This window comes from Alosa pseudoharengus, unplaced genomic scaffold (assembly GCF_046254945.1).
Source record: "Alosa pseudoharengus isolate Yale_2024_CS ecotype anadromous, Long Island Sound unplaced genomic scaffold, YU_APseudo_1.1 YU_APseudo_1.1_scf_6, whole genome shotgun sequence".
NCBI classification, from domain to species: domain Eukaryota; kingdom Metazoa; phylum Chordata; class Actinopteri; order Clupeiformes; family Clupeidae; genus Alosa; species Alosa pseudoharengus.
The window spans coordinates 4,968,620-4,994,463 of record NW_027468848.1 but is presented as its reverse complement, the minus strand read 5'-3'; the positions used below and the strand labels follow the sequence as shown (position 1 = coordinate 4,994,463).

Sequence of the window (25,844 nt, the reverse complement as noted above, 5' to 3'; positions counted from 1 at the left end):
AATGCCAATCCACAGTCTTCAAAATATACTCTGTCTACAAGACAATCGTCTTGGATATTTGGTTTGGGCAGTGGCCTTGTTTAGGATGACTTAATTATCACTGGATCCCGTCTTCCAAACTGTCGTCAAGTTGTCAGGTGCTTCATGTGGTATCTTTCGGATGGTTCATCAGAAAACAGAACAAAGTGGTAATCAGCAAATATTGTGTGAATGTGAAGTGATAATGACTGATCAGATTATAGTATAAACCACAACTTTTAAATATGATACATATTTTACATCGACTTGGAACGGGGGACCTCACTAACCACCACCAATGTGTAGCATCCACCTGGGTGGGTGATGCACGATAGCCATTATGCGCCAAAATGCTCACCACACACTAGCTTGAGGTGGAGAGTGAGGGAATGAATGAGCCAATTACAGTGGGGGATGATTGAATGAGCCAGGTTGGAAATTTAGCCAGGACAATGGGGAATCCCCTACTCTTCGCGATAAGTGCCATGGGATCTTTAATGATCACAGTGAGTCAGGACCTCGGTTTAACGTTTCATCCGAAGGACGGCATCTCCTACAGCACAGTGTCCCAGTCACTGCACTGGGGCATTGGGATCGACCTTTTTGGCCAGAGGGGAAGAGTGTCTGACCACCCACCAACACAACTTACAGCAGCAACCTAGTTTTTCCAAGGAGGTCTCCTATCCAAGTACTAACCAGGCCTACACCTGCTTAGTTTCAGTAAATTACCTTCAAGACAAGGTATCTGTTGGTCTGACTGCTTCCCCCAAAATGTACACTACTGCCATATCTCAGGAAGCAATAAAGATAGAGACACACAACTCACACCAAATGATGCGATCCATATTTATATTCAACTTCCATTGACATTATAGGGCTAGACCCATTATTTTTGGCGTTATTTAAGAAAAAACGATATTTTCAGCCTAGCTTTATGGACGTCTTTAGTTGGAAACTTCAGAGGCTGGGTGGGCCACCTAAACATCAATAGAATTCAATGAAATTTCACATGGAAGTTTTATTTGGTTAATGGAACAACATTATTCAGATTAATTTTCACAATTTTTTTCAAAAAGTGAGGCGGATGATGCACCCTACTGGGCACATTTCAAAAGCAATCTTCCTGCAGCTGCTCTGCGTTTTAAAGTGACATAGTTGTTGAAAGGCTGGTTCTTACTTTCCCAGGTAATTCTCCTCGTCAGACATCTTCCTGGCTCGTGATAGGATGTTGTGCCAGTTACGAGGTATCCCCGCACCTGCTCACACAGAGGACACAAATCACTGCAATAGCCACTTCACCACTCACATCAACAAACCAGCCCTACTGTTTTACACTAATTTTCTGTGTATTAGCCGCAGGACAGTGTTTTATGCAAGTTAAAAGAAACAAAACCCAAATAATACAATATAAATTGCCCCTATGTATTAACTGCTGAGGAAATTTTGCAAAATCAATGTATAAGCCGTGGCTTGAAATTACGGTAATGTTAAATCGGCCTAATGGCAGTGGGAACAAACAAGCAAAATAATCTCTCACCCACATTAGATTTCATCAATGCTCATTCATCCACATGACATTTATACTCATTCATCCACATGACATTTATACTCATTCATCCACATGACATTTCCACTCACAGACACACGTGACATCAATACTCATTCATCCACAAGACATCAATACTCATTCATCCACATGACATTTACACTCATTCATCCACATGACATTTCCGCTCACACACACACGTGGCATTTCTACTTGCAGACACGCGTGGCATTTCTACTCACAGAGACTAGGGAGAAATCCCAACCGTCTCTTCTGTCCCCTGATGATCGCCTTCTCTTCCGGGAAGCGGTGTGGTTTGAACAGCTTCAACGTGCTGTCAATCCCGCTGATGAGCAGGAAGTTTTTTATATTCTCTTTCAGCCTCTTGTTCTCGGAACCGGTGAACTTGCCCGTACGCAGTGGGATACCTGTCGTACATGTGAGAGGGCGGAAGACACTCAGTCATAGAAAAATGAAGTGGTCCCTCGACATTACACAGACCAAATATTAAGAATGTTACACCACAGAGACCACCCAACACCACATATTAAGAATGTTACACCATAGAGACCACACAACCCCACATATTAAGAATGTTACACCATGGAGACCACCCAACCCCACATATTAAGAATGTTACACCATAGAGACCACCCAACCCCACATGTGCCGATCATCCATCGTGATGGTTGACAGACATCACGATGGGAAGCAACCATCGTGATGCCACGCCTCCACATGCCAGTCACTAATTCCTGCTGTAACAGGCTAACACATAAAAAAAAAACTTTCCCTGGAAATTAATTTTAAAGGCTGTCAGCCAAACAGTACCTTCTTGTAAAATAAAAGACTTAGCCTATTAGTCTACCGATCATCTTATTCAAATAATTCCTGACTGTGACTACAGGCATATAGCATACATTGGACGTAAAATATGTAGCCTAATGTTTTAGCAGAAAATAGTTCTTCGTTAATTATAGGATCAGAAGGTAGCCTTTCTGTCTTTCACTGTAAGGCTTGTATTTCATGCATTTAGCAAAAGTCCCAGACAGCAGCGGAGTGGTAATCGGGTTTCGTTATTTGTAAAAGTTTTTTTACTTCGCCCTCCTATAGCCTGGACTGCGCGATCGCAGCCCTTTACTATCACTTCCCGCTGCCTTCATAGTCAGGTAGCCTGATAACGTGGGATGCTGCATAGCACACTACTGAAGATTTTAAATGAGTGACCACAATAGTAGTCTTAAGTAGCTTTTTTGCTAGGCCCAGCGAAGGCTGGCAATGTGTAATATTCCGCTGGTCGGTGCACACGCTTAGTGTTCAGATTGATTGTCTATCCGTCTTTCACGACGATTTTCTTGGAGCAGATCTTCCACACAACTTCAGTACCCTGGTCAGTATGTCCCTCTTAGCTGTCCATTTTCATCAGGCCGTAGGCTATAGCCTATATAATCTTATATAATATATATATTTTTTTTATGTAGAAAATTATAAATGTTTTTCTGTACAGACATATGGTAATTAATTAGTGTTTACTATACTAACCCCCCCCCCCCGACGATATCATCGGCCATCACAATGTTTTACTGTACACATCATCAAATGCCAATTTAGGGGACATCGCTCAACCCTAATTAAGAATGTTACACCATACAGACCACACAACCCCACATATTAAGAATGTTACACCATAGCAGAACCAATGCACTCAACAATGATGAAAAACTAACTACAATACAATGTACTTATCTGTAACAAGCTGTACAGAGATGACCTAGCTTCTCTGATAATTTGCCATGCCTCACAGATGCTGCTGGCTTCATACTACTTTAGTGGCTTTAGCACTTTTACATCCCTCTCCCTATGCTGCAGACCTTTTATTTATTTTCTTATTCATCACACGTCAAAACACACACACACACACACACACACACACACACACACACACACACACATATCTGACTTTCTCCAACTTTTGCACATCTCTATAGAACTTTTTATTTATTATTTTTGATTTCTCCTCCATCTATCTACCCATGTCCTTGATTGGCTAGCCTTTCTGTCCCCCCCCCCCCCCATCCCCAACACACACACAAAAAAAAAACACACACTCTTACATCATCACTGTCATCACCTCACATACATACAGCACACTGCTTGCTACAGTAAGCCTCCTCTACATACTTGCTGCACACTGCCCCCCCCCCTCCCTACATACACAGCACATTGTCTTTCTGATCTTCTCCAACACACATCCTCTACTTACTTACAGCATACTGCCCCCACCTACCCACACACACACTATACACACACACACACACACACAGTCACTGCTTCACTCCCCAACCGCCCACACACACATCTTCACTGTCATCACTCACATACATCATACTTGCAGTACACTGCCCCCCCCCCTCTCCCCTACATACACAGCACATTATTTCATCAGGAAGCTTGACCCTGAATGCCAGCAAAACAAAGGTGGTGGACTGGTGGTGGACTATAGGACACAGCACTATGAGACTATAGGACACAGCACTATAGAACACAGCACTATAGCACTATAGGACTATAGGACACAGCACTATAGGACTATAGGACACAGCACTATGGGACTATAGGACACAGCACTATAGGACTATAGGACACAGCACTATAGGACTATAGGACACAGCACTATGGGACTATAGGACACAGCACTATAGGACTATAGGACACAGCACTATAGGACTATAGGACACAGCACTATAGGACTATAGGACACAGCACTATAGGACACAGCACTATAGGACTATAGGACACAGCACTATAGGACACAGCACTATAGGACTATAGGACACAGCACTATAGGACTATAGGACACAGCACTATAGGACACAGCACTATAGGACTATAGGACACAGCACTATAGGACACAGCACTATAGGACAGAGCACTATAGGACACAGCACTATAGGACTATAGGACACAGCACTATAGGACACAGCACTATAGGACTATATGACACAGCACTATAGGACTATAGGACACAGCACTATGGGACTATAGGACACAGCACTATAGGACTATAGGACACAGCACTATAGGACTATAGGACACAGCACTATAGGACTATAGGACACAGCACTATAAGACACAGCACTATAGCACTATAGGACACAGCACTATAGGACACAGCACTATAGGACTATAGGACACAGCACTATAGGACACAGCACTATAGGACACAGCACTATAGGACTATAGGACACAGCACTATAGGACACAGCACTATAGGACTATAGGACACAGCACTATAGGACTATAGGACACAGCACTATAGGACACAGCACTATAGGACTATAGGACACAGCACTATAGGACACAGCACTATAGGACTATAGGACACAGCACTATAGGACTATAGGACACAGCACTATAGGACACAGCACTATAGGACTATAGGACACAGCACTATAGGACACAGCACTATAGGACAGAGCACTATAGGACACAGCACTATAGGACTATAGGACAGAGCACTATAGGACACAGCACTATAGGACTATATGACACAGCACTATAGGACTATAGGACACAGCACTATAGGACTATAGGACACAGCACTATAGGACACAGCACTATAGCACTATAGGACACAGCACTATAGGACAGAGCACTATAGGACACAGCACTATAGCACTATAGGACACAGCACTATAGGACACAGCACTATAAGACACAGCACTATAGCACTATAGGACAGCACTATAGGACTATAGGACACAGCACTATAGGACTATAGGACACAGCACTATAGGACAGAGCACAATAGGACAGAGCACTATAGGACAGAGCACTATAGGACTATAGGACACAGCAGTATAGGACACAGCACTATAGGACTATAGGACAGAGCACTATAGGACTATAGGACACAGCACTATAGGACACAGCACTATAGGACTATAGTAGGGCTGCAGCTATCGATTATTTTTGTAATTGATTAATCTAGCACTTTATCGGATAATTTTTTATTTGCATTTTTAAACAACCAAAACAAATAATGTAATGCTGGGCGGTATACCGGTTCACACCGTATACCGTTGTATATTTTCATTATAATATGAATTTTTAATATACCGCCATACTGGTGTATTTGATCACACAACGTTTGGAACGCTGCGCGACAGTGTTTCAGACGGGACTTTTTTCACACGCACGCATGGTGCGACTGCGAGGCATAGCTGGGCATAGTGAGGGTAAACACAAGGTGTTTTAAGTTTTCCCCCTGAAGTATGACCCTTAAAGCGATGGTTCGGAGTAATTTCACCCTAGGGTCCTTTGCACCATGACCCCGAGCCAAACACCCTCCCAGAACCTTTTTTCCCTTGGTCGAACCCTGGTCGAGTAGCGCTATCAGAAACTAATGACGTTCTGCAGTCGTGATGGAACCAACTTTTATCTCGTAAATTACCCCACTAATAATGCCCTGAATGCTACGAAACTTCTGCAGTAGTACAACTACGACCTTTAGTCCAATAATGAGACATACGAAACTTCTGCAGTAGTACAACTACGACCTTTAGTCCAATAATGAGGCATTAGAAAGTTTGTAAGTACACCAGGAGTTTATTATGACCGCCGCTAGCGAAGCTAGCGAAGCGGTCATATAGGGATTGTCAAAGTTTTTTTTTTTTTTTTTTCCCCGTCATCTACTTCCTGAATTTTTGGTCAACGATACCCGGGACACCGAACCACCGGGGCACATGAAATTTGGTGGGTATGTAGCCCCACTAGACTTTTACGGAAAAATTTCGTTTCGTCCCCGGGGTCCACTCCCCCCCCGTTCTGGGCCCCCCGAACCGCAAAAAAAGCAGTTTTTCCTAAATAACTACCTGAACCGTGGCACCGAGGATGAAGAATCTTTTATGGTATGTTGGTCTCAAGGGCCCACATCAATCTGGCCCATAATCACTCATTTGTGATTTGCACCCCCCCGGTAAAAAATGAAAATGCAATATTATTCTGCTTTAATCGCCCCTATCTTCAGTTAAGATGTTCAGAACTGCACCAAATTTTATGTGTATGATTGACCTGGCATTCTCTGGGGGTATGCCAAGTTTCGTAGAATTTCATCCATGGGGGGGTCTTTAAAAAAATAGATTATGTGTACATTTAGTGACTGTACACTCATTGGCCTGTAGATGGCGGTGCACACATATACACATGCACACACACACAGGCACCCACATACTATCGGTATTAGAACGGCCGATAAATAATTACAAATTCAGTAGGATTAAAAGAAAGCCAAAATAAATATTCATCATCATCATCATGGCTGCATTTCCAGTATTGGCGATAAGTAGTCGTTTGTCCACTAGATGGCGCATCGTTGCAGTGAGACGTAATTTTGTTGGAAGTTAAACGTGGGTTGTAATAATAATGGACGCTTCCTACAAGGAGAACGTCTAATAAGGATAGGATGATGTTCACATGAAATGTAATTCCCATTTCTTCTTGAAGCCGAAATAAATCTGAGGATGTTAATCGGACATGCTTGGTTTTTACTGCAGGTACGTTAATCTTATAATATCAATAAGGACCTAGGCAATGTTACCGTTAGCGTTGGTTGAGTGATGGAGGCCAATTTGATTGATTGCATTTGTAGAAAACTATAAATGCGGTTATACCAAGCAAATTGATAGCAGCACTGTAATTGTATCTTTCGACTGTCATTTGTTGCACGTGCTACAAAAATCATTCTGTGCAATGGAAGATTTACCAACGTTACACCGGTCTGATACAGTTTTGCCTATACATGCGTGAGACTGAGACGCCTGTTTATTTTGTTTGAAGTGCGTGCAGGGTGTGAGAGGGGAATCGATGTGCTTTGATTCCAGCTTGGTAGTTGTAGTCTGTGAAATTAAAAAGCACGTGTGTGTGAAGTATCCAAACAATGACACTTTCATTTCATTATGGCTGCTTTAGCAACACACCTTAAGCTACTGTGTAGGCTAGTGGGTCCCATTTAGAGGTGGCTACTTCATTCGCGCTTTCCTTGACTCATGGAGCTGCGTGAATTGTATTACAACTTTTCGCCACGATATGGCAATTTAAGTCCGCTTGATAGTGTAAGGCGTAAGCCATTGGTTTCCAAAGGAGATTTTATTTGTGTCGCCAGCATAGCCTATTGACAATTTATGTTGTAAATAGGCCTACCTTATAAGCCTACCTGTAGCTTAAGGAAGCTAACAGCTTTCTATTAGGATCTAGTTTGTTAGTTACAGTTTTGTCATAACTCCCTGATGCATTTTTGCATTTAGAATAGCCAGAGCGTGAACAATATCGGGTGCCTATGGACTAGGCTTGGTGAACCCAGCCTGATCTGCCCGCTATTTATTTTTTGATTTCTTAAAAGATTGAGCTTGGTCTGGTGAAAGCCAGACTAGCCATGGACCTCAGTTACACAATGCAAGGGAACATGAATCAGCTTATATTTGCACGAACAATAACGGACAACAGCTCTTCAACTTTGGCCCGTTAAAATGTGTATGAACAGTCTAGCGACGCATTTCATCAAGGCCCATTTGGACATGTCAGTTATTTGCACCACTAGATGTAAAACAGCATTTCGTTTCAGACTATTGTTACTTAATTTGTGCATTAACAATAACGTTTCAGACTACTGTTACTTAATTTGTGCATTGACAATAAAGTATTACATGAACTAAAGATGACATCTCATGTAGAAGAAGAAACATTCACAAAAAATCCATCCATCCAAAAATGACCTTTGTTTTTGATAGCTGTTGAAAACGGCATGGAACTGACAGAGATGTTTTTGTAAATAAATAAATAAATAAACAAATAAATAAATAAATAAATAACATTATGCTGATACCTTTTGCTTTTCCCAAATACAATGTAGCCTACAGGTGTAAGTGACCTTTCATCAATCCAGTTGCAATGGATGAACTGTGATGAACTGCCCTACTTGTGATTGTTTAGAGATTTTAAAGGTTTTATAACAATGCTACATCTTCTTTGGCTATTCTACAATCTATTCACCTTTTCAGCACCAGTAGGCTACTTTCTGTGCTGCCGCACACACACACTCAGGCATGCCAAACAAGCATACACAAAAGTTTCAAGAGTGGGGGATGGAGTAAAATATGGAGACAAATTGAAGTGTGATTTATTTTCGCGGAACGGATGTACAGGACTGAGCGGCGGTCATATTTTGTACCGCTATGCGGTACATCTAGTTTAAATAAGACTTGCCTGATTATCTGCTACTATACTGCTGCATCGACGTTTCTTCCGTGATTTGGGGAAAGCCTGTAAAAGTCCTGGCAGGAAGCATGCATAAGGATGTAGATCCAGGAATGCACTAATATTTTGATCGTAGTCCAGTTTGCAACAATTATTAGTTATTACTAAGTTGTAAACACTTCGGAAAAAAAATATTTTAAACTGGATATACCAAAAAACGTTGATGTAATCGCTTCCTGTAAGGACTTTTACAGGCTTTTCCCAAATCACGGAAGAAACGTTGATGCAGCGGTATAGTAGCAGATAATCAGGCAAGTCTTATTTAAATAAACTCCTGGTGCACTTACAAACTTTCTAATGCCTCGTTATTGGACTAAATGTTGTAGTTGTACTACTGCAGAAGTTTCGTAGCATTCAGGGCATTATTAGTGGGGTAATTTACGAGATAAAAGTTGGTTCCATCATGACTGCAGAACGTCATAAGTTTCTGACGGCGCTACTCGACCAGGGCTCGACCAAGGGAAAAAAGGTTCTGGGAGGGTGTTTGGCTCGGGGTCATGGTGCAAAGAACCCTAGGGTAAAATTACTCCGAACCATCGCTTTAAGGCTTAATTTCTCCTTAGGTAAGGGGTTTATTTAAGGGTGTTGCACAGAATACCTTAAATTGTTTCTTCAGTTAAGGAAAAACGTTAAGGGATACTGCATTGAAAGGGATTTACCGTCACAAAAATTCTATTGAGATTGTTCAACATCTGTACCTAGCTGGCTAGTAGGTGATGTCGTTAGTTAGCAACCCACCGAACACAGTGAAGTTTAATGATCCTATCATTCATCTCACCTTAAGAATATTCGCTGAAATTATCCAGGTAGCAAGTAAAGCATGTTATAGACATGAACTTAGCAATACTAGCTGGCTAGTTAGAAATGATCCTGACTGTCATCAGTGCACCAAAACGAACTTTTTTGTTAATGCTTTGGCTAGCGAACCGAACCGAAGCTCATGGCAGGCTAACAAGACATCCATATCCACATGAAGTTAACGTTAGCCTACCACTAACGTCATGCAAACCACACAATAACAATAAGGCATGTTTCTGATAGGCCTATTTGACAGAGTAAGCAGAGAGGTTTTATTTTAAATTGCATAATTTTTAGAAAAGTATCATTATTGCAAGTTGCACTACTTTTTGTATTGGTTTTATACAAGATGTTTGTGAAATTTGCACAGTAAAAGTTCTGTATTTTGACTGCAATTGTCTTTGCATTCTGATGCAGAATCATGAGTGGCTCTTTGTAAACAGCATCGTTTTCTGGGGCCATGCAAAACTGCATTACCACTAGTGTGGAGTTATTCTACATCATGACAGTAAAATAGACCATCCTTAGTCAATGTACTGCAGCAATTCCTCTATCAACCTGTAGAAAATGCTGTGAACATCTGATTATGCATGGAAAAAAAATACCGTCATACCATGAAACTGTAAGAATTTTGAAAAATACTGTGATATACATTTTGGTCATACCGCCCAGCACTAAAATAATGCATAACGAAGATGACATTGCTGTAAAATGATCAAGCAATTGGCACAGAGGTATTTATTCTAACTCCAACATTTGGCTCCAAAACTAAGCCCATTTATTGCAATTTACTCATTTAGTTTTTATAAGTGCCAGTGCTAACAATTAAATAATGTTAAAAATGCTCTCTATAAAATTGCAACCTCTTGTGCATGACTTAGCTGGGCGAACAAAGCTGTCCATACTATGTTGTGAAGTGCTGGGAGGGAGAAGAGGGAAAGCAATTTAATGTATTACTATACTATGCTAAGTTTCATGCTGTAATCTAGACCTGACATAATTTCTACACCTGCAGCATTTGGCATTAGACTACTAACAAATAATTTTACCATTTTTAAAAAATAGCATACCATTAGGCTACTAACAAATAATTTTACCATTAGGCTACTAAAAAATAATTTCTGGGGTGAGCCTATTTGCTATGGTAACCTAGCAACCTGTGTATGTGTGTGTGTGTGTGTACACGAGTGAGGAAAGATGAGGGTGCGTGCATGTGTATAAGAAGGGGTTGTATTTTAGGCATACTGTCTTGCAATTTAACGTGAATAAGTTTACTACTTAACATTATAGATAGATAGATAGTCTAGGCTAGATAGATTGATAGATAGCCTACTTTATTGACGCTTGGTGAATCAGCATGGAGTGGATGTTTTCGGTTCAGATGCTTGTTCTTTACCTTTATGAGTATGTAATGATCCCAAAACTTTACTTGACATTCTCTGCCATTTATGGACATCTTGACTCCGCAATCGCGCCAGCTTTGGTATTACGATTCACGCGCTAGTGGTGTGCTTTCTGAACAACTGTCCGTGTGGAACAATCAGATCCCTGCACGTATAGTGTGCGTCATAGGAATTTAACGAGGCTTCGAGGCAGGGTTTTTGCCTCGAGTAATTTTTGTAATCGAGTTATTTGAGTAACTCGATGAATCGTTTCAGTCCTAGACTATAGGACACAGCACTATAGGACTATAGGACACAGCACTATAGGACTATAGGACACAGCAGTCACACTGTATTAGGGTTGGGTATCGTTTAGGTTTTATCCGATACCGGTGCTAAATCGATACTTTTAAAACGGTGCCGGTGCCGTAACGGTGCCTGAACCGGTACTTTGTATTTAAATTAAAATGGTCTAAAGCATGAATTGCTTTTTTTTATTGATAAGACAAATTTGAACAGGAAATTGAACTGTTATATTCAATTTACTATCAATATCTCATTGCTTCTACGCATAATAGCCTACATTTAAAGGTTAAAACAGCTTGCCATGGATACACACACAATGGTAAGCTCTGCTTTCAAGTTTACCCAGTGTAGGCGGTTTGCCATAAGGTATGTTAAAACCGCTTGCCATATAGAACTGCCAGGTCATGGACAACGGCATTTGCAAGCAAGCTAATCTAACAGGGACTCTTTCTGAATTAATTTGGTGTGTTCCCAAATGCTTCAAGAAATGTCATGTCTTCCCCCATAACACACAATAGTTTTGAACATGTTAGGCTACATGTCGTTGTTGAAATGTTTAGATTAGGGATCGACCGATATGGTTTTTTCAGGGCCGATACCGATATCAATTATTACCAAAACAGGAGGCCGATAACCGATATGTAAAACCGATATGTCAGTTGTCAAAAAGGGGGGGGGGGTAGATACTAAAGGCTATTCTGCAAAAATCTAATTCAAAATCATTTAATTATGCAAACTTTTCTTTCTTCTTTTGATACACAATTGTCTATCAACTTGCATCACTTTGCAAGTGTAAATCTTGTGTATCATGTTAATCCAAGAGCTGAGTGATAGCAATTATTTTCATAGAGTAGGCCTGCACAATGGGCTATGTGCTTGTTAAGGGACCTGTAACAAAGAGGATGCTTTGCCATCCTGTGTGTGAGTGCACGAGAGCGAGAGGAAGAGGTGCATGATGGCAGGTGTTACGGTTGAATAGTTCAACAAAACAGTTTTAAAATAGTTCTTAGGCTATTTAAGCATGCAATTTGTGTTCATGTGTAGGGTATAAGCTACACTTTTGAGAGCCTAAAAGGCACGTTAATAGCCAGCTCAGGACGCGATTTTGTTCAGGTCGGATTAAATTACGGTTGCGGCCCTGGGTGCATATAGACTTTTCTGACAGTCCGTTTCAAAAAGGAGCAATTAGACTTTTTGACGTTCGCTATCGCATAATTTAGGACTTGTCTGTACTATGTCCGCCGAGGTGTCCCGTTATTCACAATTAACGAACAAGGCGGAGGCAGAGAACTCCCGACGCGCAGCACCCGAGTTTGTGGGATAACTAGTAAACAGCATCAGTAACGTGCATCAAACGGAAATTCACTAAATGAAGGAAGTGGGTGCTTTACTTATTGATCCGGATCAAAGAGACAATAGCTTACAAAGTGGTGTTTTTGTAACTTCAGTGTAGATGATTGTGATTCACTACAACTTCAGCAATGTAGGCTACCTTCCTTACCTTCGAAAAATAGCTTCCTAGGCTACAGCTGAAGCCCAGTCTGCCTCAGTGAGAATCCTAAACTTTGTCTGTGTTCAGTCTTCGATCCTGATTGGCTGCATTCATGCTAACTAACAAATCAGACGGTGTAGTGGGCGGGACAATGCTCTTGACCACAGAGTAGCAAATTCAGGGAGTGAGAGACGCTTTACAGACAAAGTAGCGCGTTTCATTCTTTATCCATTTCAATATCGGCTTATCTGTGGAAAAAATGACCGATACCAATTATTATAAAAATGCAAAATATCGGCCCTAATAATCGGCCAGGCCGATAATTGGTCGACCCCTAGTTTAGATTCCCAGCCCTAGGGATTTTAACAGCAACTATGGCTATGCGCTACACCAGTCAGCTATGCCAGCTAGCGCATTAGCAAGGATATTGTGTAACGTATACTGTTGATGTTGTTTCATAGCCTTTTGCTTGTATGTAGTTAGGCCCACTGCTAGATTTTGACAGGAGCTCGTGATATCGCTTTAAAGCTACTTGGGCTCCCGCAAGCTGTCAAACACTGTCCACTCGCCTATAGTGGTGCACCCCTCTGGTTTAATACATCCAGTGTTTATGTTAGCTAACTGTATCTGGATGTGTTGCTATCAGAGCAAGATGTTAGAGATGGCGCATGACATGCAGTGATGCCTCATACAAAAAAAAAAAAACGCGATTTAAGCACCGAAATCCACGTTGTTATTTGATGCAGTTACTACCGTTTGCGTCGGCACCGGTGCCATATTAGAACCGTGTTTCGGTGCCCAACTCTACACTGTATTAAAGAGAAGTGGGCAGGGGGGCACTGCAGCGCCCATGCCATATTCGGTCCATGTCTGGCCCGGGCCATTTCCCGACCCCATCTCTCCTCACTCGCTTGCTGTCACTCTCTCCACTGTCCTTCCACATTAAAGGCATTAAAAGCCCAAAAATACTAGCCTGGCTAACGCCAGACCTAATCTCGTTGTTTGAGGTCCCTCAGCACACAAGGAAAGTTGAGCAGCTAAATGCCTTTTCACCACATGTTGTGCAACATTATCCCTATGCATGTGTCAAATAGAACCCTGATGTTTTGCAACAGTATCTCTATGCATGTGACAAATAGAATTCTGATGTTCTACAACATTATCTCTATGCATGTGTCAAATAGAATCCTGATGTTTTGCAACAGTATCTCTATGCATGTGTCAAATAGAATCCTGATGTTCTACAACAGTATCTCCATGCATGTGTCAAATAGAATCCTGATGTTCTACAACAGCAGAGCCATATCTATATGGCTCTGTACAACATTATCTCTATGCATGTGTCAAATAGAATCCTGATGTTTTGCAACAGTATCTCTATGCATGTGTCAAATAGAATCCTGATGTTCTACAACAGTATCTTCATGCATGTGTCAAATAGAATCCTGATGTTCTACAACAGCAGAGCCATATCTATATGGCTCTGTACAACATTATCTCTATGCATGTGTCAAATAGAATCCTGATGTTTTGCAACAGTATCTCTATGCATGTGTCAAATAGAATCCTGATGTTCTACAACAGTATCTCCATGCATGTGTCAAATAGAATCCTGATGTTCTACAACAGTATCTCCATGCATGTGTCAAATAGAATCCTGATGTTCTACAACAGTATCTCCATGCATGTGTCAAATAGAATCCTGATGTTCTACAACAGCAGAGCCATATCTATATGGCTCTTTACAACATTATCTCTATGCATGTGTCAAATAGAATCCTGATGTTTTGCAACAGTATCTCTATGCATGTGTCAAATAGAATCCTGATGTTCTACAACAGTATCTCTATGCATGTGTCAAATAGAATCCTGATGTTCTACAACAGTATCTCCATGCATGTGTCAAATAGAATCCTGATGTTCTACAACAGTATCTCCATGCATGTGTCAAATAGAATCCTTAAATAATAGAACAAACAAAGCATATTTGCTCACCTTGCTTCTTGAATTCTCTGAAGCGGGGCAGGTCATACTGGATGAGCTTCCGTATCCAGGGGTGGTTATGAAACGGTGCGTTAGGCGCAAACTCCTTTAGCTCCTGTAGCACGGCGTCTTCAATGTCCAGCACAGGTGCTTTCCTTGGCCCATCATCCGTGTGAGGCGGTGTGTGTGTGTGCAAGTGTGTGTTTTCTGCAGGCTGTGTGTCCACACTGACTTGTGTGTCTGCAGTCTTTCTGGTCTTCTCGGACTTGCTCTTGGCCGGCTTCTGTTGGACTGCCCCACTGTCCATTTGCACCGGAGCGAGTGACACGTCTGCGCCTGTGTTCTCTCCAGCGGAGACTGTCTCTTCAGTCCGCCTTTTCTTCTTTTTCCTGACTTCTCCCTCCTGGGGAAGAGCAACATCTCCCTCCTGGGGAAGAGCAACATCTGTAGACTCTTCAGTCCGCCTTTTCTTCTTTTTCCTGACTTCTCCCTCCTGGGGAAGAGCAACATCTCCCTCCTGGGGAAGAGCAACATCTGTAGACTCTTCAGTCCGCCTTTTCTTCTTTTTCCTGACTTCTCCCTCCTGGGGAAGAGCAACATCTCCCTCCTGGGGAAGAGCAACATCTGTAGACTCTTCAGTCTGCCTTTTCTTCTTTTTCCTGACTTCTCCCTCCTGGGGAAGAACAACATCTGTAGACTCTTCAGTCATCACTGGTGTCACTGCTTCATGTTTTCTTTTCTTTTTTCTGTCACTAATTCCACACGGAACCTCAGCTGGTGTATCCTCATCAGCTCCCTTTGATTTCTTCTTCTTCTTGTGTGTATGTGTCTTGACAGAGTCCACTCCAGTGGTTGTCTCATGAGGACTGCTGGGCTCTGGCGCCGCCCCTAGTCGGTGTCTCTTGTTCTTCTTCTTCTTCTTCTTCTTCTCCTGAGACAACAGTTCTGCTTCCGTCATGGTCACCTTTAGTATGTTTCCTGTAACAGCATGAATGGAAATCAACATGAATCTCCACAGAAATAAATAGATAGATAGATAGATAGATAGAAACTTTAATTCCAAAGGGAAAATTCAGACTTCCAGTCACTTATAACAGTAGGTTAAAGTATGTATACATAATAAAATCTATAGAAATATATAAGTCTACAATAAATATAAATATAGTGCAGGACAGAGTTGTTAATGTATAAATAAATATGTCTGTGGAGATGTGCACTCCTATGCAGGTACCAATAGATCACTATGAGTGGATGTTCAGTCTGTTGCTCTGTACCCCTTCCTCCACAAGTGGGGACAGTCTGATAGCACAAGGGACAAATCACTTTTTGAGTCTCTCGTGTTGCACTCTGGGAGAAGCAATCTGTTGCCGAACAGGCTTTTCTGTTTCTGTTTTCTGGGTGATCATCGAGAATGGCCAGCAATTTGTTAAGAGTAACCCCCCCCCCCCCGAAACCGACACACCAGAGTCTAGCTCCATGCCGACCAACAGAAATGTTGTGCCTCTTCTTAAAAGAAAACATTCTCAAAGCATGTTTGCACTTAATGTATTTGACAGATATCTGAGTAAGTACTTCATAGCAACCATAAACCTATTCAGCATTAGTCCTATCTAGGATCCTCAGCCATAACGTTCCGTTCTCTGAGCTAGATAAACAAAGTGAACACCGTCTACGTTAGCTATAAAGTATGTAAATCATATGGACTTCAGATACGATAACCAGCTACATGCTTATCGACGGATATAATGCAAAGATAATAATTATATACGCAAACTCTAACAATAGTAATTGTGAACCTAAAACGGTTATTTACGGCATTTTACTTCGACAACTCACCCAAGCACGGCAAAATCGACTCGTGTGTGTGTGTGTGTGTACACGTTTTTCGCTGGCGACTGAATCAGCGCATTTTCACAAAGATACAACTCTCTCCGCCACCTAGTGGGCTGGAGCGGAAAACGGACTTTTTTTTTGTCTGCTTTATAAAAGACATAATGCAAATCTGCAAATGAAGATAAGACAACTGTGAAACAGTACGGTTACAATTCTACAAAATGAAGTTCAAGATGCACTAAATAAATAAATAAATAAATAAATAAATAAATAAATAAATAATAAAAAACAATTATCTAGGGGAATTAACAAGCACATTATTGTAATGTTTAAGCAATGTTGCAGCTTTTTTTGTTATCCAATATTTTAAAAATGTCAAGACAGGCCTCAAGTTCAGCGCTAAATTCCTGTACATTTTGGGTGGCTAAAGCAAATTTTTGCTTGTGTATGTAAAACTTAGTCATCAAAATAACAATATTACAAATAAATTCTAAGTTTGTGTCTTCCTTATTTTCATAGTACACAAAGACATCTTTCAAAGGAAAATTGGTATTTTCCTGAGAACCAGTGGCTCACAATGTCTGCCCATAAATTAATAGTTATTGGACAACTCCACCAGAGTGAGAGGTCCCATGGCTGAAGTTAGCAGCGCCCCCTATTGGAACTTCCAGAACTTAACATCTGAGTCAATAGAATGAGTCTCTTGGCAGAATATTAAATCTGCATCAGTCTTTACTCTGTAAAAAAAAAAGTGCTTTCCATTTAATATTGTCACGAATTCCCTGACATTAAAAGATGCTAAAGAATTAAACTTTAGAACCATATGAATTAATAATAAAAAGTAAAAGAGCAAAAAGGACCAGAAAGGTTAGGAAGTGAAATTAGACTTCATCTACTAAAAATAATGGGCGTGTCACTCGTAACTTTAGGACTCCTAATTTTTTTTTAATAAGAGTAACTAACAAAGTCTTTTAGCACTAAAAGTAGCACCTAAAGGAAATGGTATACTCCTCCATCACATTTGTGTGTGTCGAGGACGTGCATCATTTTTGACGCGGACACGAGGCATACTCAATTTCTGTTCTCCTGAATGCACGCCAGACAATTCGCCTTATTCACCTGGCGGCCAGAACGAGGCTAAAGGGTACACTTGCCATTACACCTCAGTCCAGCAGATGGTGATACTAATGCACTCCGTTTGCAAACTGCTAAAAAACCTCACTGAAGAAGAAGAACAGGCCAGTGAACCCTTCTTCTTTTTCAGTGAGCTTTTTTTTGGCAGTATGCAAACGGAGTGTATTACCACCACCATCTGCTGAACTGAGGTGTAATGGCAAGTGTACCCTGTAGCCTCGTTCTGGCTGCCGGGTGAATAAGGCGAATTAAGAAGTTCAACTTTTGCTGCACCAACGACGGCACCAGCCAATCAAAATACGGTTATACCTTAAGTCATTTGCATAGCTTCCGTCGTGAACACCCACTGCACTGGCATGCGTTGACGGAACGCAACTGTGTGTGGAAGCCGTTAGTGCCGCTCGGACAGCATTGTTGGTGCGTGACAATGTAAAGGCATTTTTTCCAAACACAGCAAGGTGCAGTGCCATGGTAGAGATCTCCTCAATTTAATTTGTATTAAGTCTTCCCACCTGCCACATACCAAAAAGTATGACTACCAAAAACCTGTAACTATGACGTGTCAATAAAAGTTTTGAAGCAACTCTTTGTGTTCATGTTTCGTGGTGATAATGAGTGCATCTAGAGCGAGAGGTAGCCTGGGCTACATTCCTTTTATTATTATGATAACGCATTATATCCATGACAGGCAAGAATGCACCTCCTCGATCAACAAGTGTTTCTAGGGAGTTTTGATATTTGAGTTCAGCATTGTTCAGGAATAGGTGATAATGAGTGCAACTGGGAGAGGAAGCCTAGGCTACATTCCTTTTATTATTATTATTATTATTATTATTATTATTATTATTATTATTATTATAACGCATTATATCCACGGCAGGCGAGAATGCAACTCCTCGACAAACAAGTGTTTCTAGGGAGTTTCGATATTTGATTTCAGCATTGTTCAGGAATAGGTGATAATGAGTGCATCTAGAGCGAGAGGTATGCTATTGCTTTTATTATTATTATGATAATAGGCATAACTAAGGGATGCAATAACGCCACCAACAACAACCAAAACTAGCCTACTCATTGTCAACATATACACTAAATGTAACGTGTCATTGTGAATCAAATAAAAATGTTCTCCTCTTTGCAAACAGGGATAGGCATATGGTGAAAGATTAATTTATTCATTTAGGCTATTTATTCAGTTATTCATCATCTTCCGTCGTTCGCACTACTTGTGTAGCGCACGCATTCTCAGACCTGTCACCTGTCACTCATCATCGTAGGGGAGGTGTTTGGAATCATTCCCGCGTTACAATTATCAGCCAATCAAGGTGGTCACTTCAGTCAAGCTCGTGCATGAGTAATGACGTCATCCATAGCAATGGAAACTCACTCTTAGTTTAGGAGTTATCATTTTTCTTTGCTAACCTAGCGTTCATGGGCATCAGAAAAACCTTTTTCCCCATATATATTGTAATGTTGCGTAGCATTCTCCCACGCAGGGCATGCTGGGATGCGGGAGTGAACATTTGGGGTTTATGTCTGTATTTCTCCTTAGTTTTGAGTGTAATGTTAGCGTCTTTATTGTAACATGTTTCCCTTTTAGTTCTCCCTCGTGTATGAAATTTTTGTGTGGGGGCTGCGTCCACCCCTGTATGTGTAGCGTGTGTGTGTACTTGACCTGCCCCTTGTGTATTGTGTTCTGTGTCTGTGTCCCTGCTCTCGTTTCCTCAGCTAATAAACCTTTTGATTGGCCAACTGTGTATGTCGCTATCAAATAGTTACAATATATAGTTGGGGAAAAATATATATATGTTTTCCCCAGTGAAAACATCATCATTCTGCATCATTCACGTCATGCGTGATTCAGAGGTGGGAAACTGGGGCTAGATTTTGTTAACAGAGTTGCCCAGTTAGGGGCTCGTCATGACTTTTGGTGTCACATTGTAGTTCGTTTGTAGTCCATGTGGCCTTTCATGTCCAACAGTTTTTATGTGAACTTGGGAATTTGACGTTTTTGTCACTTGAAAGCTGCATATCTTTCTTTCACAAGCATCTTACACTATATTTTAAGTTATAGAGTTTATTTAGGATTAGTGAGCGTATGTTTTAACCTTAGTTGTGGCATTTGTCACACATTTCGACGGCAAAGCACATGAACACTCGCTGTGGGAAAAACAAAATAATCACGGGGCGGTCCTTGTCATTCCCATGAATGCACCATAAGAGCAGGTCTGAAAGGCTTTGTGAATAACTTTGAAGAGAAAACTCCTCGCTAAATGTTTTAGTGCGATTTAGGAGTACTCCTAGTGGTAAGATAAAATGCTTTGTGAATACGGGCCCTGATGTTCTACAACAGTATCTCCATGCATGTGTCAAATAGAATCCTGATGTTCTACAACAGTATCTCCATGCATGTGTCAAATAGAATCCTGATGTTCTACAACAGTATCTCCATGCATGTGTCAAATAGAATCCTGATGTTCTACAACAGTATCTCCATGCATGTGTCAAATAGAATCCTTGATTAATAGAACAAACAAAGCATATTTGCTCACCTTGCCTGATGACCTTCAGCATCCAGGAGTGGTTATAAAACTGTGCGTTAGGCAGAAACTCCTTGAGTTCCTGTATCACAGCGTCTTCAATGTCCAGCACAGGTGCTTTCCTTGGCCCATCATCCGTGTGAGGCGGTGTGTGTGTGTGCAAGTGTGTGTTTTCTGCAGGCTGTGTGTCCACACTGACTTGTGTGTCTGCAGTCTTTCTGGTCTTCTCAGACTTGCTCTTGGCCAGCTTCTGTTGGACTGCCCCACTGTCCATTTGCACCGGAGTGAGCGACACGTCTGCGCCTGTGTTCTCTCCAGCGGAGACTGTCTCTTCAGTCCGCCTTTTCTTCTTTTTCCTGACTTCTCCCTCCTGGGGAAGAGCAACATCTGTAGACTCTTCAGTCATCACTGGTGTCACTGCTTCATGTTTTCTTTTCTTTTTTCTGTCACTAATTCCACACGGAACCTCAGCTGGTGTATCCTCATCAGCTCCCTTTGATTTCTTCTTCTTCTTCTTCTTGTGTGTATGTGTCTTGACAGAGTCCACTCCAGTGGTTGTCTCATGAAGACTGCTGGGCTCTGAGTCCACTCCAGTGGTTGTCTCATGAGGAATGCTGGGCTCTGAGTCCACTCCAGTGGTTGTCTCATGAGGAATGCTGGGCTCTGAGTCCACTCCAGTGGTTGTCTCATGAGGAATGCTGGGCTCTGGCGCCGCCCCTAGTCGGTGTCTCTTGTTCTTCTTCTTCTTCTTCTTCTTCTTCTTCTCCTGAGACAACAGTTCTGCTTCCGTCATGGTCACCTTTAGTATGTTTCCTGTAACAGCATGAATGGAAATCAACATGAATCTCCACAGAAATAGATAGATAGATAGATAGATAGATAGAAACTTTAATAATTCCAAAGGAATGTTCCCTTTTGTGTATATCTATCATTGTCTATCATCATTTGCTCGATGTCATCATGAGAATAGTTATGGTAACTACCTCAGCCATTTATTGGCCTGACTTTTGCACTATTATATTGACTGTCTACTGTATGCACAATTGCACAATTTCAACTCAAATTTTGCTGCTCTTATTTTCTTCATTGTATGTGCCTTCTTATTTTTAGTTTTTATATTGTTTACTTGAATGTTATGTTTGTCTGTGGACCTAATTGGTAAAATATGTCTTGTCTCCACCATGGGATAGTAGGAAACGTAATTTCGATCTCTTTGTATGTCTTGACATGTGAAGAAATTGACAATAAAGCAGACTTTGACTTTGACTTATGGTAACATCAATATTGTGAAAAAGGGTCAACAAAGTACAGTAAATTGTGGATATAACAGTAACGTAGCTTTGGCAACACCATTATTTAAAGCCTATAGGTCGTTTAATAGAAAATACGGATAAGTACACATTTGGACAGTCTTTTCCCCAAAAGGAACTTCAGATGTAGGCCTACTTCAGCTGCCACAAAATGTAGTGGAGTAAGAAGTAAGATAGGCCTATTTGGCCTAGAAATGTACTGGAGTAAAAGTAAAAAGTTTAACAAACTTGAAATACTCAAGTAAAGTACAGATACATGAAAAAGCGACTTCTACAGTAATTGAGTAAATGTAGGCCTAGCCTAGGCTACTCATGTAACGCCCGCCACTGTAACTCATATGCACTTCAGATACCATAATCAGCTACAACCTTTGGCTATTTGCGATGGATCTTATATACGCAAACTCTAACAATAGTAATTGTGAGCCTAAAACGGTAATTTACAGCGTTTTACTTCGACAACTCACCCAAGCACGGCAAAATCGACTCGTGTGTGTAGGCCTACACGTTTTTCGTTGAAGCGCATCTCTCATCAGATCTCTCTCCGCCACCTATTGGGCTGCAGCGGAAAACGGGCTAATGTTTCCAGAGGACATTCTCTGACATCATCCCTTAAATCGAAACTTATGTCGTGGAGCATCCACAGAGCACGAGCACGACTCATGCGTAGGCCTAACTAATTCAGGTAAGAACACCATTTAATTTTTACTAAATGAACCGAGTAGATTGACTCAATCCACAACGCTAATGTCTCAGTTAAATTTGAAATAAAGTTTAGGCCAGAAGTCATTATAGGACTGTTGAATGCGACGTTTGATAAGTCACATGTTATGTTATGTTCATATGTTTAGTTTACAGAACATCTGTCTTTTCAGAACAAACAGCAGGCCTAAAACAAACTCTTTTCAGAACAACCAGTCTTTCCACAGATGAGCTTTTGATAATGATGTAGACCTAAATATTCGTCATTATTTCAGGGCAGACAGAGGTCATCCAAGGAATGCTGAAATTGTCAAGGTAAAGTGTCAATGTTGCAGATCTATTATAAAATAGATAAAACGTGCTTGTGACTTTAGATCGCCATTATAAGGCAAAATGCACAAGACAAAGTTAAAGACCAGCAGCAGATTACACTGTTTTTCCGTGGAAAAAATCTCTCCATGTGGCCTTAAAATTGCTCAAAGGCATGCTATTCAAGTTCTTAATGCAACAGATTCAAAGTCATTTTGAAACTAGGCCTATATAACTGGTACAAAGGGAGCTGTCGGAAAGCCAGCTGGACTTGCTCTCCCCAGACCCTGAGAATCACGAATTGATAGGACAGTTGTGTAATAGCCTAGGCCAGTGGTTTTCAAAGTGGGGGCCGCAAGGGGGTACCAGGGGGGCCTCAGCAAGTTGGAAGGAAAAATAAAAGGAACAAATAAATACATTTGAAATTGTTTAAATACACCTGAGGGATGTTATACAATGCCATAATAATGTCTCACATATCTGAACATTATATTTTCCATGATAATGATAGCTCTCATATAGCAGAAAGCCCCAAATGCATTTTTTTCACACTGTACGCTCCATTGCAAAGTGCCTGTGGCTAAAATAATTATTAGGATTAGCTTAATGTGTTTTTGCCGTAGTGTTGTCGATGGGTTTAATAACACATCAAGGGGGTCCTTGGCCAGAACCTAGTGGTATTTGGGGGGCCTTGTCGTGGAAAGGTTTGGGAACCCCTGGCCTAGGCTAGGCTAGCCTACTATTTATATGAAGTTGTGTAATTTTATATTGAGATAAATGTACACCTTCAGTGTATATATGAAGCCAATTTGATTAACGAACTTGTAGTCTTATAGGCGAATCATTCCCCTATCACAGCATAGACGTAGCGTCTCCGTTACTCTCCACTGGCTCCTTATAGTAGCCAGAATTAAATTTAAATCTCTCACTTTGGCCTATAGGACACTGACTGGATCTGCCCCTTGTTATTTTAATTCAGTGAATAAGATACATCCAGAACCGCCCACTGCGGTCTTCTGACGAGCGTCTGTTGTGTAGGTCATAAACGCTACTGTAGGTCAAATTCAAGACCCCACAGTGGTTCCATGTTGGTGTAATGAGTTGCCCAGTCCTCTCCGTTCCTGTGGTAGTTTTGGGTCGTTTAAGAGGGGTCTAAAGACATTCCTGTTCAACATGCACTTAGTTCTTTAAGCACTTCTAATGCGTTATGGTTTGCATAATATTGTTTTATTTCCAGGCTGTTGATTGATTTGACATGATTGTTTATTATTGATATTGTCCTTAATGTAGTCTTACTATGTTATTGTTTTTATATTATTGACTGAATGGACATTATTGCTTATTATTGCTTTTTCCCCCTCATTTTCATTGTTTATTTCATTAGGCTTTTGATTGAATTGACATTGTTGTTTATTATTGCTATTCTCCTTATTATAGTCTGACCAACATCTTAATTTGTTCCCTGTTAAATTTAAGTATTATATTGTTTTGTATTTGCATGTCGCTTTGGACAAAAGCATAACCATAACCATAACGTAGGGCCGAGAAAACCAGCCACGCAATTATCTGGAGCGGTGCCCTGCCAAAACTCGCGAGAATCGTGAAACATTACCTTGTCAGTAGATATAGCTCTTTGGAGATAGTTTTTGCCTGTTGTTAATCCTTCACCTCCACAAAAAAAAGCATTTGCATTGTGTACAGGGGGGGATAAGCCGCGAGAATTTTGCTATTTACAACAGCAGAGTAACATACATCGCGACTCTAGAGGGAGCTCTAAAACTCGCCAAAATACCTAAATCTGCATATTATACCTTTAAATGCCGTCTAACCTTAACTGTCTAGGTCCCTTTCCGAAACTAGTTACAGTACTCCGCAGAAGGTACGCAGGTACTTTGCACTCTCCCTAGACACTTGCACTCAGTTTGCACGAGGGTCCGTTGGCTGATAAGTGGTAGTGTGTAATAAATACTTAAGCTTCCCCTTTAAAAGGCAAGGTACTACCTGTTATTTTACACGTGACCTGAGGAGGGCCGACAGGCCGAAACGTTGTCACTCTAGTCACATTAGAGACTTCTATGTGTAACTCGGGAGTGTGCAGCACTTCTCTCCTTTTGCAAGTGTTTTACTGGTTGCCAGCACCTCCTTTTCTGGTGTGCGTTTTGCACCTCCACTCATCAGTGTGTAATAAATAACCAACGCCGAGTAAAACCCTCGTGTCCCGAGTAAAACCCTAGTGACAAGCTTTTTGTTGTAAGCAAAATCAACTGAAGCACGCTCAGGTCACGTAAATGAAAAGGCACTGTTGCTCATCTATCATTGTACAAAGCCCACCCGGACTGAAAAGTGCAGCTCAATGAAAGGAGTTTATCTAATTTAAATAACACAGCATAGAAAATTATTGTGTGGCGGTCAGTGTTAATCTTGTGGCGGGCCGGCACAGATTAGTCAATGTATGAGAAACACTGAGTCTTTATAAATGAGGCCTCATATTGCAAAATTACTCTGATGAAGGTTTAACGGACCCAAGCACCAGCTCACCAATAAAGTAGTTGCCATTCTTTAATGTAAATATAAATGTCCTAGGCCAAGTATACTTGTGTATACAAGGAATTTGGTCTTTGCATTTATCCCATCTGTGAATTAGTGAACACACAGAGCACACAGTGAGGTGAAGCACACACTAACCCGGAGCAGTGAGCTGCCTGCTACAGCAGCGCTCGGGGAGCAGTGAGGGGTTAGGTGCCTTGCTCAAGGGCACTTCAGCCGTTCCCACTGGTCGGAGATCCAACCCCTTCGGTTCCAAGCCTGAAGCCCTAACCAGTAGGCCACGAGTGCATTTCATACACAGAGGTCATTCAATGTGCTTTGCATAAACAAAACCAAACAATAATAACAAATAAAAGTATAGAAGGGTAATATAGTCAAAGAATAGTGCAAAAGGTAAAGATCATAATAAAAAGAAAACATAAAACACATAAGGTAAAATAATTTAAAACTAAAGAATAACTAGATATACCGCAGAGCGGTACAAAATATGACCGCCGCCCAGTCCAGCACATTTTTTCCACAAAAAGAAATCACGCTGAAAGGCCTATATGATTCTAACTGTCTCACTAAATTGCATTATCCACACTCAATTCTCACTGGTATCTGCTAGACAACAAGTCCCAAAACATG

The 25,844-nt window shown here is 41.1% G+C and overlaps 2 protein-coding genes across 4 annotated transcripts in view; both read right to left on the bottom strand.

Moving 5' to 3' along the window:
* The window catches only part of LOC143106501 (transcription termination factor 1-like), a 28,757-nt gene extending 12,039 nt beyond the window's left edge, over window positions 1-16,718 (bottom strand). The window contains exons 1-4 of one of the 3 annotated variants that reach the window (XM_076270788.1): window positions 16,676-16,718; window positions 14,852-15,817; window positions 1,807-1,992; window positions 1,196-1,274 (exon numbers count right to left, since the gene is read on the bottom strand). In XM_076270788.1, the coding sequence (XP_076126903.1) occupies window positions 1,196-1,274; window positions 1,807-1,992; window positions 14,852-15,797 (1,211 nt within the window). In that variant the 5' untranslated portion in view covers window positions 15,798-15,817; window positions 16,676-16,718. Of the gene's footprint in view, window positions 1-1,195; window positions 1,275-1,806; window positions 1,993-14,851; window positions 15,818-16,070; window positions 16,213-16,675 lie in introns of those variants that run through there. The other 2 variants (XM_076270789.1, XM_076270790.1) reach the window with 2 other exon arrangements.
* Window positions 16,719-17,783: 1,065 nt separating this feature from the next.
* Window positions 17,784-22,168, bottom strand: LOC143106448 (uncharacterized). The gene is made up of 3 exons (XM_076270719.1): window positions 22,124-22,168; window positions 20,359-21,159; window positions 17,784-17,791 (listed from the first exon to the last, which is right to left on the bottom strand). The coding sequence occupies exons 2-3, from the start codon at window positions 21,137-21,139 to the stop codon at window positions 17,784-17,786; spliced, it is 789 nt and encodes a 262-aa protein (XP_076126834.1). The 5' UTR covers window positions 21,140-21,159; window positions 22,124-22,168.
* Between the last annotated feature and the right edge of the window lie 3,676 nt (window positions 22,169-25,844).